Source organism: Dryas octopetala, chromosome 1 (genome assembly GCF_963921425.1).
Source record: "Dryas octopetala chromosome 1, drDryOcto1.1, whole genome shotgun sequence".
In the NCBI taxonomy this organism is placed as follows: Eukaryota; Viridiplantae; Streptophyta; class Magnoliopsida; order Rosales; family Rosaceae; genus Dryas; species Dryas octopetala.
Genome location: NC_141366.1, coordinates 2955842 through 2974291, shown reverse-complemented (window position 1 = coordinate 2974291; position 18450 = coordinate 2955842). Strand labels below are relative to the sequence as shown.

The 18450-nt window shown below is 39.5% G+C and overlaps 2 protein-coding genes and 1 pseudogene across 3 annotated transcripts; all 3 read right to left on the bottom strand.

Annotated features, from left to right (window-relative positions):
* Positions 1–1477: 1477 nt before the first annotated feature.
* LOC147296456 (uncharacterized) lies at positions 1478–3432 on the bottom strand. Its single transcript, XM_086229112.1, has 3 exons — positions 3067–3432; positions 2812–2854; positions 1478–1950 (listed from the first exon to the last, which is right to left on the bottom strand). Exons 1-3 carry the CDS (start codon positions 3352–3354, stop codon positions 1799–1801), a joined length of 483 nt encoding a protein of 160 aa, XP_086085238.1. The 5' UTR covers positions 3355–3432; the 3' UTR covers positions 1478–1798.
* A 1339-nt stretch (positions 3433–4771) lies between these two features.
* LOC147296455 (tubulin beta-1 chain-like) lies at positions 4772–7225 on the bottom strand. The gene is made up of 3 exons (XM_086229672.1): positions 6725–7225; positions 6334–6603; positions 4772–5686 (listed from the first exon to the last, which is right to left on the bottom strand). Exons 1-3 carry the CDS (start codon positions 7116–7118, stop codon positions 5010–5012), a joined length of 1341 nt encoding a protein of 446 aa, XP_086085798.1. The 5' UTR covers positions 7119–7225; the 3' UTR covers positions 4772–5009.
* A 5133-nt stretch (positions 7226–12358) lies between these two features.
* LOC147296454 (uncharacterized) lies at positions 12359–18208 on the bottom strand (annotated as a pseudogene). The gene is made up of 7 exons (XR_015120569.1): positions 18117–18208; positions 17907–17969; positions 17243–17476; positions 16937–17152; positions 13312–16833; positions 12980–13164; positions 12359–12884 (listed from the first exon to the last, which is right to left on the bottom strand). The product of XR_015120569.1 is annotated as an uncharacterized LOC147296454 (transcript).
* Between the last annotated feature and the right edge of the window lie 242 nt (positions 18209–18450).

Below are 18450 nucleotides of genomic sequence, written 5' to 3'. Positions count from 1 at the left end.
AGCAAAAAAAAAGAATACAAACAAGTTATTGATAATTTTATTTAAGAAAAAAAAAACACACATACACAAAACAAGATTCACAAGAACAGAAGGAAAAATGACGAATGCTTGCTTTTGTCTATTTCGCCATTTCACAAGATGTCACTGGAATTAAGTTCAATTAACACCTTCGATGATCTTTTTTTCTCTTACTATTCTGACTTTGCAATGCCACACAATTTTAGTATTAACGGATACTATTGATGTTTTGACAGCATTATTTGGATTTTGGTGGTGATGCACAATCAAAAATTCCGAATAGCAATAGTACCATTTTGACTGTTGCTTTCATGCTTTGGACGCTTTGCAAACACACGTTATGGATTTAGATAGTTTGGCATCACGGCCACATGGTGATCACGTTTTAAGATTTTGTAGGTTCCTACCATATCTCTTCGAATTTTAATCAGAACCTACTGATGTGCCAGTTTTTACAATCATCAAACCATATCAATCATTGTTGCTAATTTGCTATACTCGCAGCAGAAGCAATATCCATAACCAAAGGATACAAACTTCTGTTGTAAGGTTTATGAATCCTTTTAAGTATATTCCTTCACAATTTTCTTCTAATATGCTTCTATGCTTTCAGTCAAAACAAGCAAGGCCACGGAACCCATATTTGCTTAGGCGGCAGATAGTTATGCAAATCAAATCTGGTCCACAGTTGATTCATAAGTGCAAAGCAAAGCAACAAAGATATATATAGGCCAGCTTAACATCCCAAGGCCATAACCATCAGTACTTTGAACTTCAGCTAAGAAGGATTTTCAAATTTGATATAGTGCATTGTTGTGGGACTCACAAGCAAAGCCTTGGCACTTGCTAGTGCTAGGCAGATATTACCACTTGCAAGCCTGTGCATGATAATATAGTATTCTAGTATTTCCACAGAGCTCAGTGATAGTAATTTCAACAAAACAAAAAATGTTAATACACCAAGTTACTATAATGCAATTCCAGAACATTTGCTGCTATTTATATCTGGCATGAGCATCCCTCTCAAGCAGAATCATGATAGGCATGCTTATCTGAGAAGGGGGCTCTCCATTGTGATCAATGAAAATTTACAGTATGGCACATGATTGTAGCGAAGAAGTGAAAATTAATTCTATTAACTAGCATCCATCATTCAACATCACTATGGCAAGGACACTGACCAAAATTGCAATAAAACCTAGAAGTGCAAATGAGCTCTAACATCAGATACAAGAGACTGACAACAAGCCACTGGGCACTGTCCATGCCAATCTGGTCTATATGAACTAAAACTATCAATACAGCTAACTAAAATTTTAAAAGTTAATCAGACACCATCCTGGTTGCATTCATACCAAAAAAATAATCGTTTCATTTCTTTTTAACCTTAAAATGGGGAGGGGTCCTACTAGTATGGTTTTAACAGCCTTTAACCCACCACTCACTGAAACGCAAACGATAGAGCAATGAGATCTTCAATTACTACTTAAGAAGAAACAGAACCAGCCACCAGACCAGACGTGATAAATATTATAGAAAACAAATTGTCATGCTCAATCCTTTTTTCTGATAAAACATCTCCATCTGCATTGCCGAAAGTTTATTCTAGCTTCAATGCACAAGGATGTTACAGTGGAGCATCAAATACAGTAAAACTGACTACAAAAAACACTACCATATCTGACCAACACTTGTAACAATGGAGGATACAACTACTTAACTAAGAAGATCGGAGTAGGACAGATCAAGCAACAGAGTCCCTATAAATGGAGGAAGTGCATCAAGCTGCTTGAACTTCAGGTGCTGAAGCACTTTCTGTTGGTTTAGTCATATTTGGAACACTTTCAGTTGATTTAGTTAAGTTTCGGATGTACCTCCAACCACGCTTGTGGACTCCACTTATTTTCTTGGGAGCATCTGCAGGTGGCAAGCCTGAAACAAATTCTACTATATTAACTCTGAAATAAAAGAGAATAACTTAAAAATCAATAAACCTAACAACTACAAGGCTTACATGGAATTCTAAATAATTAGCCATTACCAAACATAAATTACAAAAATATAAAGAATCTAGACTCTATAACAGAAAGGAACCTCTTATTCATGTATGCAGGTGCACAAGCATTATGTCTGTATGTGCAAGCACATATGTGGAGCTGAAAAGTGAGTCACAATCACTATCACTTACAGAATTCTCAGTTATAATTAATGTTCAGATGCATGTGCACAGTCACAGATATAAATACTGTGACCAGGAAGGTGCATGTTCAATCTCTTATGTAAGTATTGCTAACTAGTTCCTTCACAGTTCTTTGGATCATAAGCTTTGAGACAAACTAAATACTGCATTATTTCCCAACCATTCAGGACATTTTATTTTCAAATGAAAATAGAGAAGATAATTCTTATCAGATATCACAAGTGAAATATCAGAATGCAGCCAAAACCATGTACACAGATCAAACAAATTACACAATGAGGAACACCATGATACATAATAATGATATGAATAACCCATCAAAAAACAAATATTGATTAGATTAGTAAGCCCAATTGAGTTAGACCACGGCCCTTTGAGCAAAAATGATCAACTGGTAGATAATTATGATTGTTTTTGCACCTAAGACAGCAGAAAAGTGAGTAACACAACCCTTCTTTTACCTTTTTATTTTAAATGACAAAAACTGAATAAGAGCAATCCATCATAAAAGATAGTAATAATGAAACAAATAAGAACTTAAATCGAAACAAAAACAAAAATCAATTCCATGAAATGTAAAACTGAACACTGACCATCCTTATGAACGATTCCCCATGCCTTCCCATGTCTACCATCCTGCCAAAAGGAAAAAAACCCATAAACCCTAAACCCTTAAACCCATAATAATTTTTGAAAATCGAACACTCCCACATTTAATCACAAGCAATCAAATGCAAAAGCAGAAAGCTTGAAGACCAAAATCTCAAACTCTTACCATTCTCCCACATTTTCTCAGTAACCAAACATAAGAAGAAGATTGAAAGCAAGCAAATACTTAAAAGAGAGACCTTGTAAAGGTTGATTTTGGTGATCTGGTAAGAGACGCCAGTCCAGTGGGTCTTAGCCATGTGGTACCCTATTCCCCAGTTGGGCAAGAACTGGGCCACCTCGAACAGGTTCTTCTTCTTCTTGCGCTTGGGTTTCTTCGAAGCCGAAGAAGGAGAAGACGAAGCAGTAGCAGCAGCAGCAGTTGGATTTTGAGAAGCAGTGCTGAAGCTTCTGAGGAAGCTCGATGTGAGCCTCCAGAGGCTTGTGGTTCGATCTGTCACTGCTCTGTGTGCGAGACTGCTCGCCATTTTCACTCTTTCTTTTTCTCAGTGATGGTGGCTTCGGCTTTTGCTTCTTGCTTGCTAAAGGAGGCGCAACCAATTGAGAGGTTTGTTTTATTTCGGAATGGCCTCGTAAGTTTTCTTAAAGTGGTATTGACCCCAGTTTATTTTTCTTTTTTAGCAAATATCGCTACAATATTTTTCTAATAAAAATGGCATTTGTGAATGAGTTATAGATTGTCAATAACTTCGAACACATCATACACAAAACAAAAATGAACAAGTATCCTCGTTGGAGTAACGTTGAGAGGAGATGATTTACTTAGCCTCTATTATAAAAATGAACAAAAATGGCTCGGGCTTCTATTGCACTCACTCAAACTCATGCATGGGTCTCATTTATTGTTATCAAATAGGATCACTCTCAATTTTTCGGCTTACTAGAGGAGGGTGAGGGCCATGTGATAGCCATTCATGACCCTCACCACTATAGAAGGCCTTAGGATTTATAGATCAGGCACTTTTCTCTCATCATCCCTCGCCGTATGAGTTAACTCTAAAATCTTAAAAGAAGACCCATTTTTAATTTCTAGCATGCAACAATGCATTTTGGAAGGTTTTTAGTACCTTGAGGTATCAATCAATTTTCAAACAAAAAAAATGGTATTAATCATTTTCAAAATTAGCACAGTATCAAATTCAAAATATTTGATTGTGAACCCTAAATTTGTGTTAGGATACTAAGGAGTGGGGAAAATTAAAGAGAATTAAACTCTTGTATCTTAATTTTTGGTTTTGTTTTATAGAGAAATGATGGGTTTTTGACCAAAGATAAAGATGAGAAACCCAGTTTCACAAAGGCAGAAGAGCGAGAGACAAGATGAGATAAGTAATGGACATAGTCACATAGAGTTCTAATGCGAGAACGGAGAACATTAGTGCTAAAATTATAAAACTTCGAAAATTACTTTGCATTTTTAAAATTCGAAAAAGATTGTTAGCTCTAAAAGACTAAAAGTAATCCGATAAGCATTTTCTGGGGTCCATAGACGACTAAATCTTGTAATGGGGCATGCCCCCATTGAAGACTCTCTCGTCCATAGACCATCACCTTTGAGTGAAGTTTGAGAGATACACATAGAGCCTCGTGCACCCAAAGATAGTTTTGGAAAAGCAGTATAGAGCCCAATCGATGACTCCCTACGGGAAAGCACAATTGATGGTCTCCTAAATGGCAATAAGGGGATGTGACACAAGCAAGTCGTGAAATAGCACAACTAACAATGCTACTACTGCTGAAGAGAGATGTACAGATCAAAGTTGCTAAAAAATAGAAAGCAAATTTCAGTACCACAATGTGCTGTCAAATACAGCACAATTGATGAACAGAGCACATACTAATGAAGCTACTGAATAGATCTAGATAAGCAAACATCAAAGTCGCTAGAAACAAATAGAGCACAATTGATGAAGCTATTACTGAATGGACATAAGCTAAGATCACAGTTGCTAGAAAGCAAATTTCAGTACCACAAAGTTGAAATACAAGCAAGTTACAGCAGAAGCAGCAACTGGAAGTTGATGTTAAAAGTAGACCCCTCAACTCAACTAGCGTTCATTCGCATGGTGCATAAAAGCAGTAACTAAAAGTTGATATTAAAAGAAGCTATGGATTGGCAGAATCACATTTCCTCCTCATACTCTCCTTGCTCATCCTCGTACTCTTCCTCATCCGCTGTCGCATCTTGATACTGCTGATACTCAGAAACCAGGTCATTCATGTTGCTCTCAGCTTCAGTGAACTCCATCTCGTCCATCCCTTCTCCTGTGTACCAATGCAAGAAAGCCTTCCTCCTGAACATGGCAGTGAATTGTTCGCTCACCCTCCTGAACATCTCTTGGATGGATGTGGAATTTCCGATGAAGGTAGATGCCATCTTAAGCCCAGTTGGTGGGATGTCACAGACTGTTGACTTCACATTGTTGGGGATCCACTCAACAAAGTAGGAAGAGTTCTTGTTCTGCACATTCATCATCTGATCATCTACTTCCTTGGTGCTCATCTTACCACGGAACATAGCTGATGCTGTTAGGTAGCGACCATGTCGTGGATCAGCAGCACACATCATATTCTTGGAATCCCACATTTGCTGGGTGAGCTCTGGAACAGTCAGGGCACGGTACTGCTGAGACCCTCTGGAAGTAAGGGGGGCAAAACCAACCATGAAAAAGTGGAGACGGGGGAATGGGATGAGATTCACGGCAAGTTTGCGCAGATCAGAGTTGAGTTGGCCTGGGAACCTTAGGCAGCATGTAACACCAGACATTGTTGCGGAAATCAAGTGATTCAAATCACCAACTGTAGGTATTCAAAGCAGATGAAAAAGGTTATCAGCCTTCATAGTTCTTTCAAGTAGCACAAGATCATCCCCCACAAGTGTATAATTCAACCAGAATAGCATGTAGAATCACAAGAACAAATAAGTAAAGATAAATCATACTTCCAGATCCAGCCAAAGAAAACCATTTAAACTATTGATTGCTCACCAAAACTCATTTTGCCTAAGAAAATGAACCAAATCTGGTTTCCTTTTAGAAGTTAGTCTATAGTTCAACTAGTATTGTATGTAGCATCACAAGCACAAATAAGCACCGACAAATCATGCTTCCGAGTTCAACTAGTATTGTATGTAGCATCACAAGCACAAATAAGCACCGACAAATCATGCTTCCGGAACCCAATAATAAAAACATTCATACTATTTATTGTTGAGAAAAAATCATTTTGTCTCAGAAAATGAACCAAATCTGGTTTCCTTTTGGACGTAATCACAATCAATATCAATATTGACATGATAGACAAACTCAAAATGAAACTCAGAAGCATAATCATGCAACAACTGAACATTTAGATTCAGGGATAATCAAAATACACAAACATACAAATACTTGCATAAGAATGATTCAATCCAAACAAAAAAGACAAGAAGATATGAATGAACTTACAGCTGGGAGTGGTGAGTTTAAGTGTGCGGAAGCAGATATCATACAGGGCTTCATTGTCAAGAACCATGCACTCGTCTGCGTTTTCCACAAGCTGATGAACAGAGAGAGTAGCATTGTAAGGCTCTACAACCGTATCCGAGACCTTCGGAGATGGAAACACAGAGAAGGTCATCATCATCCGATCTGGGTACTCCTCCCTAATCTTCGAGATCAGAAGCGTCCCCATACCAGATCCAGTACCACCTCCCAAAGAGTGGCACACCTGGAACCCTGCACCAAATTACACAACAAAATTACTCAAAACACCCCCAAAATTTCACAAAAATTCACAAAATAACACAAGATATCATGGAAATGAAGTTCTAGGGTTCGGATCTGACTGTATTCATACCTTGCAAGCAGTCACAGTTCTCCGCCTCCTTCCTCACCACATCGAGAACCGAATCGATCAACTCAGCACCCTCCGTGTAGTGTCCTTTCGCCCAATTGTTCCCGGCGCCGGATTGACCAAAAACGAAATTATCAGGTCGGAAGATCTGGCCGTAGGGTCCAGATCTGATACTGTCCATGGTGCCAGGCTCCAAATCCATAAGGACGGCGCGTGGGACGTACCTTCCACCACTGGCCTCGTTGTAGTAAACGTTAACGCGCTCGAGCTGAAGCTCCGAGTCTCCATGGTAGCGTCCGGTGGAGTCGATGCCGTGCTCGGCGCAGACGACCTCCCAGAACTTGGCTCCGATCTGGTTGCCGCACTGGCCTCCCTGAATGTGGAGAATCTCACGCATTTTCGCAGCAAAAACGAAAGGGCTAGAGAGACAGGGAGGGAAGAGAGTTGCAGAGGGGAGAGAGAGAGAGAGCGAGAGAGAGGAGAGAGGCGCAGTGAAGAATGAAGGAGGGTTCGGAGAGAGTGAGTGGGTTATATAGCGGATAAAACCCTATAACGGCTCTCTTTTTCAATTTTTATTTATTTTTTTCTGGGAGGGGTTTTGTTTCTGTGTTTTGAATTAGAGCACGAGGATCGATGGTTGGAAGGCTGCCACGTGGAAGGTTGTAGAGAAACCAACGGTTTTATTCAGGCTCAGAAAGATTTTTGAATTTCAGAATTGCAGATACAGCTGGACACAATTTGACCCCTGGTCTGTAATGCAGGACGCGACAACGGAAAAGACTAAATTACCCCCATCCGATCTGGGGGTTCACGAAATTAATCTGGTACAGCGCGGGAGGACGCGGATTGCGTAAAGGTCGAATTCTAACCCCAGCTTTTTTAACCCATTCACACCCCAACAACAGCTTTTCGTTTTGTTTAGTTTTTTTTTTTTTTTTGGTCTGAGCTTCCGTTTGGTTACTCTTACAAGTTACAACCTATTGCCAATTACCTCCCTACCTAACCCACGTAAATAAGTTTCACTTATCTTATAACTAAAAAGATTACTAGTAAAAATAGTCGAAATAGCATTACTCATTTTTTTAATATGACCTAAGCATGAAGAAGAACCATTCATGCTTGGGAATTGGGATGAGAATCGTAAACAGTAAGGTAAGAAGAAGATAAAGGCGTGATACTTAGAATCAAAGACACTCTTGAAACAGCAACACTACCTACTGTAAATCATTGCGCAAATAAACCATTGCAAGTTCGCGACTACTCAAGTATTATTTCCTTTTAAAGCCAGTCACGCACTATGATTAAGAAAACACATGGAGCCCACTGTAGTATAATTGATCCAAATAAAAAATATTTTTTTTTTACCTACTAAGAAATTGGAACTTGGACCCTCCCAACATTATACCTAAACTAGTTCGTCTAGCGGCATTTAGAGCACATAGTTACACTACAGCAACAATTGAAGAGAATAGAAAACACCATAGTTACACTAACAAATTGAAGCTTTACATCGTTCCTAAACAGATTCCCATGACTGTAATAACACCGCAAATGAAACACAGGCCTTGAAAGGCATAAAGGATATATACAAAGCTGAACCTCCTGATCTACAGCTTGCCTAGATCCACAGTGACTACGCAATCAACATTTTCGTTCCTTCACCTCGCTGTGAGCTTTATGGAGGCATTCCAAAAACCATTTGGAATTTTATCTGACCTTTAGAGTTAACCATGTTTCTTTTCTCCCATCGGGGTCTTATTCATATCATAATGCATCATTGCTCCAGAGAAGTGATGATAGAAAAGGTGCCTTTCGTTTGGGCTCTTCGACGACAATCCTTAGGACCCTTAAAGGATTTTAAAACCAAGCAGCGCATCTCTGAGACTAGCATTGCTTCAAACAGGATTATATTTCAAACACACATGATAACCAATCAAATCCAAAATTTCAATACTTGTGTCCATGTAAAAGTTAAGCATCATCTACAGCAAGGAAAGATTCCAAATAGTGTATCTTGTCCACCATAAAATTATTACTAAGTAAATGCTCAGTTCAGCTTTTTTTCATTTAGATTGCATACAAAATGGCTCAAGGCTAAAATCAAATTCATAAGTCAGATGTGTATACGAGGGATGACACAAAGGCCCTGGACTATTACAGAATTTTCTTGGCTAGAAAGCATGATCATACCCAAAAAAAATTCATATCAGAATGTACCCAAAATAAATTACCCAATAGAAATTATGGTAAGAAAAATCTAGAAATGATTACCATATTTCTTTTTTTTTAGCTAAACAAAGATTACTACATTATGACCGATGATAATAGGACTTGCTAGTTCTGAATTTAGCATCCAATAATCTGTAAAAAGTGGCTAAGGCCCCCATTCTAGAATTTCACATTATGTAATATCTAAGACAAAATCACATATAACTAGGAATGCCAAAAAAATTATTTTAAAGATAAAGGTAAAAATATTTTTCTATTTGGGTTTAACACTGCAAATATTTAAGGGGAAAAAATAGTGGTTAGACCCTTCTTCACTTCAGGAATTAAATATACCAGAACCAGAATACGCAATTACATATAAAACCAGCAATATAAAACACAATTTGTTTGATCTAAAATGAAAAAGAAACTTTTGATTAAGAGGATATATGCAAAATGCATGGTAATTCCATTATCTAGTCAATTTTCAAAATCATAAATTATAAAATTGCCGTAAAGGTGGCAAACCAAATTCATCTCTTCAGCTTTACTATATTTTAGTCCTTGGATCTGATGCTCGCATGAAAAACTAAACGTTAGTGTGTTGCATCTAAATAGACAAATCCTAGGTGTCTCCTTAATTGTTTCAAATTGTTTTAACTTGAGATCTAAGAAAGAGAAAAGCTCTATGACACACAGAACTCAAACATGAGACGTTAATAGAATTCACAAAGTGAGAAGAAAGCAAATAGCCATCCTCAACAAAAATTAACAGTGCAGCTTACTGCAAAGCACTCATTATTGAACAGAATCCAAGTTGCCACAAGCAAACACTCTGTCCATCAGGCTTTGTTATTGGCATCCCAGATGATTTTTTTTCGTATCAGGCTTTTTCTTTTTTATGTGAAGCACACTTTCTGGGTTTTATGGCTATAAAATTATTTTGTAATTATTTAATATAGGTTTTCTAGGTATCTAAACCAATGGCTTCTTAAAGCTAGTATCTAAACATATTCATATGCATAGTGGATGAACAGTGAGCAAGTTTGCAAGCCTCCTAGTGTTTCAAAAGATGCAAGTTGTTTATTCAATCATAAATATGTAGAAACAGATAGAATCCCAACACATCACCACTTTAGTAAAATCAATACTCAGAAGCAAATTTTGGCACAAGCAAAATCTGTACATTGAACACAACCTTACCACATCAAAAACAGATGACAGAGTAAACCTTTCTGCTAAACTTTCAGCCCATATGGAGTCTTCTTCGCCCAAAAAAGACAGGTCGAATTGAAAAGATCTATTATAAAAAATAAAAAATTCCACCAAAAATAAAAATCAACTATAAAAATCGACCTTAGAAGCTTAAAAATAATAAAAGATATGAAAATTAAAAGTCAGTAGAAAGTGAAATAATAATAAAGATAGATTGGACGTATGAAATTGCTGATAAGAAGACTTTCGCCATATGTAATTAACCAGAAACTTGTGATAGTGATGCAGGAGCATCTACAAAGCTTTCCAAGACTAAGAGAGCATGCTAGCCAGCTTGGTTTAGGTTCTAGTTAGTGGGGTTTCAGTTTTCAGCATATCTTTTATTTGTCTTATTTGATTTTTATGTATTATGTTAATTAGAAGATGATAGTTATGCTCCTAGTCTTTCTTAACTAGTCATGTGACGTTCACATGAGTTTTTAAGTATTTATAGAGGCCTAAGATTAAATAGTTATTGAAGTAATTAAAAGCTAGGACGCTAGGGATACTGTAACCCTAGCATGCATACCGGGTTAAGAGGATTTGCATGCAGTTTTTATTCACATACAAATCAGATTGTAGTCAATCTGCCCTAGAACTCATTTATCAATGTTCCAACTTTGATCCTATTGCTTTCTATCTCTTTTATTTCTGTTTGTTTATTGTTGGATATCCCTTTTCTCCAAATTGCATTGATGTCATCCTATGTTGAAGGCATCAACAATAGCAGATACCACTAGACCAGTCAGAGTAACAACGAAGCTAAATAATTAGTTATCATTCACCGTTTATACAGTAGAATTGTTTTCACCAGGATTGTTTAATAGTTTTAAGTTCACCACATTCCAACCAATAAAGATAACAGGCAGTAGAACTAATAATGGTCTCACGGTATAATTTATGAGCTAAACAATATCCTTCAAATGAATGTCAATTCACAAGCCACATAATATAACAAGATAGCAGTGCTGTAATCAAACAAGCAACACCATGAAACTAACTCTGCTTATTACTTAAAACATCTCTAGGATATATGATTTCAGTCTCCAACATACGTATTCCTAAAACTCACTTTTTCTGGCCAGCATGCAAAATTCCTAAATAATCCACATAGTTAAAATGTTCTGTTGTTTCCTTCTATATGCCTATACACCCCAACTATGTTCAAAAATCTACTATAGAACTAGTGAATAGAGATTGACAATTATCACTAAGTTTGATCACCTTCACAGCAACACCTTATCTTTTAGAAAACATCATTTTAACACGTCCAACTAAGCTACAATTGGGAACAATTATAGTGAAATGTTTTTTATGACTAATCTGCTCAACATGGCCAGTTCAATTTCTACTAAATAAATACCAAGTATCAGGTTGATTAATGTTATCTTATTATATATGAAGGTGCCTCTGCCTACGATAGATATGATGAAGCATGAAAGACAGCACAAATAACTTCCAAAACTTGATATCAGATACTGTTGTACAATAAAGAAGAAAAATGAATGTATTTGAGAGGGCTCTAATGTTCAAGATGAAATCCATGTTGTGCGAGATTTTTAGCTATGAGATCCTTTATAACAAAAAAAATACACATCTGAATGACATTGACTATAAAGCCATCACAAACCCACCATCTGAATCTTGTTCATAATAATAGCTCTACCAGATCTGTAACATAAAACAGGATTTCGTGATTTATGACAGCTTTTATCATCTCCAGTTGCCATACTTCCACTTTTCATCAAATACATGCAAGGTCATTAAGAAAGTTTGTCGGGCTAATGAAATAGTAAAATTTCATTGCGACAAGTGGATAAGGGAACAGATTGATCAAAGAGCTGGGCTAGAGAAAAAAGAGTAAGATGCCAACAAGTAAGATGTATGTCAGCAACATTTTCTGCATGAAGAGAGAATGAGTCATCACAAGAAAGGGAAGGCGTTTAATTCCAGGTAAGAAACGTCAAAACTTGGTTCAAATAGAAAGGAAGATTGATATAGGAAAAACAAGGATTCTGCAAGTAAAGACTCTTGAATTCAAACAAGAAGAGAGCTCTGACTCATCAAATGTTGTTTCAATGTCATATGAGTCAACAGCAGGGGCAGTTTTATGCAAATTGACACTGTTCTGAATCCAAAAGAAAACCACCAGATAAGCCAACAAGGAGGAAGAAATAAATGAATAGGTGATGAATACATACATTTTTGGTTACCATAATTTTGTGGGAGCACTTGAATGAACTTAGAATTAAGATTAAAAGGGTCAACGATACATTCAAGAATGCCATAAACCAAATGCAAAAGGAAGTGATAGCAATATACCACTTTTGAATTGATAATACTAATGTCAACCAAAAACTATCCCAGTCTAAAATAGAAAACTTGAGAGTCAAAAACCAACAAACTTAACTGCCATTGAACTTCAGTCCCAAATACCATCTCCATTAACATGGCAGCAACCTGAAATGACAAAACTAGGATAAACCACCCCGAAAGTAGAAAAAAGAGGCATGGGAAGGTGCATCACCTATATTGCTAACGCAATAATACCAAAGAAACAAATTGGGCCCCGTGTCAAATGCAACCAAAGAGATCCACATTGCAGCACACCATCATCAATCAATGCTTTTCTCCCGGGCCCTCAAAAGAAGAACTTTTTGACTTGTTTGCATCTTCTACCAAGGACTGATCACCAGAGATTCTACAAAATGAAACAAAAATAATAAATTTCTGAGACATAAATTGAAAAATTAAATAAATTTCAAGCAGTATTTATGTCATGCACAGATAACTTACAGTTTCTGCTTTTTGGCATTTTGCTTGATGCTCCTGACCATATCCATAGCCATCTTCTGGTGCTCCCTTGTTTGTGAATGCAAGTCCAAGCCTTCAACTGTTTCACAATCAACTTTACAGATCCGACACCATCCCATGCTAGATGTCTTCCTCTTCCTTGAGTGATCAAAAGACTCCAGCTCTCCCTGAAGATATCCAAAGTGCCAAAAAATTGAGCTCAAAAATCAAATCAAGTATCACACCAAGAAGCTCTATTATTACAAATGCAGGAGTTGATCTTCACACATCGAGAACATTCCTAGCATACCAACAACTTGAAGTAAATACTTAACTGGATAAGTCCCAGCATTTGGAAATCTCTGAAGTGAAAAGCTGCTCCTAAATCCAGGCTCACCAAGACGTGGATGACTTGGCCTGTTGCCCCGAAATGATTCAAAGCTCCCAGGCCCAGCCATTTCTCCCATCCGTGCATGGCGAGGAAGGAAACCAGGCTCTCGCAAATGCAAATGACTAGGCAAGTTATGAGGACCCAAATGCTCTCCCCTTCGAAGATGACCAGGGTGACCATCTTGACCAATTAAATCATTCCTTATATGGTCAGCCATTCGCATATTACCAGGACCCTCAAACTCACCCCTTCGAAAATGACTGGGCAAATTAGAAAACCTACCCTCATGGAAGGAATTGCCTAGTGGATCACCAAAACGATGGAATTCCCTTTCACCAAAATCATCAGGGCCAAATCCTCTAAATCCATGTGATGGGATGCCAGGGTAATCTCTAACTGGACTTCTTGGAGCCAAACCATCTATAAGACGCCGTCCAACAAAATCTGGATGACTGCGAGAGGGATCCATTCTCCCAATATCTCCTGCATCATTAGCATGCAATGTACCACCAAGTCGATAGGGAGACAGGAATCTTGAAGGGGCAGTGCCAGCTGCAGGATCTGTATTCAGACCAGTATCATACTTGAGCCCATGAGTTCCCCTATCAAAGGGCCTGGAAGAGTAATTCCCAAACTTTGGAACAGACTCAGAATCCAGATAAGAAGGCCTAGGGAATTGCTTGAGATCATCTTCAAACTCTACTCGATCGATTGCACGGCGAGTTGGGTCTGCTGGGAAGGGATTCAACCGCTCATCTGGCAAAGCCTTAAACCTTTCATCCCTCAACCCAAGAGTTGATGAGGAGTCAAGGCCTGGAGTTCCATTCATTCTCAACATACTTGGGTGGGTACCAGGTGGTTGTCCAATTGTTCCCTGTTCCATCTGAATGGCGGGGCGCTGCAGACTCCTCTGACCTTCAGGACCATGTGGTGCTGCTCTTATCATCATGCCACCATGACAATCAAAAGCACTAGGGGGCAGTGAACCAAATGGAGGACCTCCAGTATGGGAAAGAGGTGGTGCATTATAAGGCCCATGCATGCTTCCATGGGGAGGACCATACTGACTTGCCACCCTCCCAGAGGGTGCTGCAAAGCCCAGGTTTCCACCAGGTGGCTGGAAATGCTCAGATGGATGAAAAGGCTGTCCAGATACATGTGCAGGTCCCTGAGGCCTTAAATGAGTTAAGGGGTGCCCAGGCCCCTGTGTATGATGTGGAGGTCCTGGAGGAGGCGCTTGTAACAAATGACGTGAATTAGGCCTTAGCGGGAGTGTCGACGGCCAATGATGTATTGGTGGAGGCAGATGCTTCCCCTGATCAGATATTGGTACAGGACGAGAAGGTTGCACACAGCCACCAGCTTGTACTTGACCAGTTGGAGGTGAAGAAGTAGATACAGCTTGGGAACCCTCATCAGTTCCAGTGAGAGGTTGCAGAATGCCACTACCATCGTTCTGCAACCTCTGACCTTGTTCTTCATGAAGTTGAGCTTCTTCTGATGGGATTTCTTTAAGCTCCCTATCTTTTGCACCCTCAGCTATAACTTCTCCCATTTTACCATTACTTGAATGCTCCAAAGTACCATCCACACCCTCTTCCTTCAACATTGGCTTACTTACAGACTCTCCATTTTCAAGTAAATGTAACTCTGGACCTGCCCCCAGCATCCCTCTAGACTCTGCAATCTCTTTGACAGATGTATCACCCTGATAAGTTTTATCTTCACCAGTAGATTTACGTTCATCATCAATGGACTTCAAATCCATCTCAGATTTTACAGTTTGAACCTCGGCATCAACTACCACAGCAGATGCTGCACCCAAATCATTCGCAACGTTTGTAGCAATTTTCTGAGCGGATAACTCAGCTTCTTGCTCAGCTTGCCTCTCAGGCATTGTTGGTCTTGAGTTTGCTCCAGATTGCACTTGGTTGTTTGTTCTAACCATATTATTCTGATTTGTAGATGGATGGTTTACAGCAGGATGCATTGGCCTCACCTGAACACCTCCAGTGGTTTTTGCATATGGCTGAGATTGTACTCCGTGAATTGGCATTATAGGCCTTACCACGAGATTTTGAGACTGAGTATGTGGAATGCCCTGAGACAATGCAACATTCTGCTGAGACTGTGTAGAGGCATGAACATGTTGTGGGAACGAATGAGATTGGCTCTGGGGACGTAACTGCGACAATGTAGGCGGTTGCTGTTGTGCGTATGGCTGATGGTGGAAATATTGCTGAGGAATCAGTTGTTGAACTGGCTGCATAACAGGGCGCTGGTGTTGAGCATAAGAGTGAACAGGCTGCTGTTGTGCAGGAATGATATTTTGGACTTGACCAGGTGAAGGCAACAAACCTGGCTGCTGCTGGTTTGGAATTGTTGTATGAGGTGGGGGCGGATGCATGAGTGGGGGTTGTTGAGAGAACTGACTCTGCATTTGAACAGGATTTTGTGACTGAGAGTGAAGCGCGCCTTGAGATTGCATGTGCATAGTATGTTGCTGTGGGGCTCCTGACTGCACTGGCTGGTGAAGGTGAGGTTGAGGGTACGAGTGATGGCCAGTCACTGCTTGAGATGTTGAATGCTGTGTTTGAGGCTGGACAGTAGCATTCATGGGCAGATTGGGTTGAGAAGGGCGAGGTTGGGGGTGCTGTTGAAGCTGTGCCTGTGGCTGAGTTTGTGAGTGAGGTTGGGATTGAGAAAGGGGATGATGCTGTGGGTGAAGCTGGGACTGGGTTTGTTGCTGAATCTGGGGCTGCTGATATTGAGGCATTTGCACATGTTGGGGATGAGGCTGTGAATGGGATTGAGCTTGGAAATATGGCTGAGGTTGAGCATGTGGGTGACCATGAGCTGGTGGGTAAGTCTGAGCTTGAATTTGAGAATGTGGCTGCACTGCAGGGTGAAGTTGCTGCTGTTGGTTGACTTGTGCCTGGTTTTGAGTTTGAGCAGCAACAGAAGCTTGCACATGTGGGGCCTGAATTTGTGGTTGGGGTTGCGCTTGAGATTGAGATGATTGGGGCTGTAGTTGAGGTTGAGACTGGGATTGAGGTTGCAAGTATGCCTGAGGTTGTTGCTGCACAGTCCCATATGGTGGATGAGCCTGCTGCTGTGATTGTGGCACTGCTGGCTGTTGATAGGGATAGTAGTGCTGATATTGCTGTTGATAAGGGTCATATCCGGGATACTGCTGGTAATACTGTTGATATTGTTGCTGATGTTGATACCACTGTTCAGCAGTCGGCACAGCAGCTTGGACAACAGCTTGAGCTTGAGAACTTGAGTTTGCTTTCTGATTTGGATCAGATCCAGGTGTTGTGGCGGCTGCAGTTTGAGAAGCCTGGACCTGAGATGTAGCTGTTCCTGTGTGAGTGACAGCTTGGACCTGATCAGCAGTAGCTGCAGTGCCAGAGGCTGAAGTGTCTAAAGCACCCTCCGTCTGCTGTGCTTGAGGCTGCACACCCTGTCATTGAACAATAACAATAAAAATCAACCAAGTCCAAATTCCAGAGAATAAGTTATCATCTTATAAGCAAAATAAAACAAAAGGAAAAAAAAATACTCACAGGGCAATTTTGGGCATGTTCCTGCACTTGTCGATGCACAATTTGGATTCCACACCTGTTGCATACTACAGGAGAATTGCCAAAGGCACACCCAGAACAATGAGGGGTGCACTCAGATAAAGGTCCCTGCCAAGTGCATCCACTCCTGTGATATAGGCAATGAACTGCTATTTGTCCTATGGTTTCAGCGAGGGTCTTATTCGATTCCACAAGTGGCTGCATTGATTAGTTACAGTAAAGTTTATAAATAAGCAGGCAACAAAGATCAAAGATTATAGTTACGACCACAGTTGAGTAAGAAAGAACCTTGGCATCTGCTTCTGTCACTAAGTAGCCATCATATGGACAAGCCCGGGTAGTGCTCACAACATATGTCAGACAAGGCTTACAGTATAGATGAGTGCACTGTGACTGTAATGCTTCATTTGGGTAGACAAGCAGACGACAAACCGGGCAAAAATACTCTCCCGCAAGAGATTGGATATTCAATATGCACTCATTATCAAATCCCATGCTGCCCACCAAATTCAGCTTCAAGTCCTATTACATCAATGCAACCTAAATACTCTGGTTACACATTTAACATAAGATAATGAGCGCAGGCACTGGAAGCCCCTTGTGAAGATAAAAGAAACAATCATTTTTCCATAGGAATTCATGACATATTTTTCCCCAAAAATCCTACAACCAAAAGAAAATGACCAAACGCATGGAAGCAATTACACATTTATACAAACCGAACAAGAAAGCAAGTAAAACTTATACTGCAAGCAGGGAGGAACACAGCCAGTGATACGCATTCGGTAATAACCAAACCCAAAAATAAATTAAGGGACAGCCCTTGTACAAAGAAAGCAGACCAAGAAATCAAAATCAAAATCAAAATCCGTGCGTTCGTTCAATTCTCAAACTTTCTCAACAACCAAACATCACACCAGATAAAGAAAAAAAAAACACATCATTTTAGTACCTGGAAATTTCTATAATATCTGTCAATTCGATTCAAGACCCTAAACCCTAGCCCGGCTAATACCTGTAAGCAAATTTAAAAAATTTAAAAAAAAAAAATCAAAAAAATCAAAAAAATCAAAAAAATCTTAGGGTTTTCAGTGAGGGAAATGGTTGTGTTGTGCGTAAAAGGTAAGACGTATAAGCTGTAGTTTGGGTGCGAAGTTGTTACAGTTCGCGCGGATTGCTCGAGAAACGCAAAGAGTCTCTCGGCACAAAGAGATGCTAAAAGCGAACAAAAACACAACACAGAACCATAAATGCTGCTTATAGAGGAGAAGTGTGCTTGATTGCTTGTTTTGGACCTTCTGGTCATTTTATATTCTTTTCTCTGATTTTTCCCTAAACTGAATGATACGACGACGTCCGCGGTTCCTAACTGACAAGTGTCACACGATTATCATGTAAATTTTTATTTTAAGTATGTGATGCCAAATTTTACTTTTAATTTGGGGGGAAGCGAAGATCAAACTTAGATGCGGCTCTTTCAATTGAGTTACTTAGAG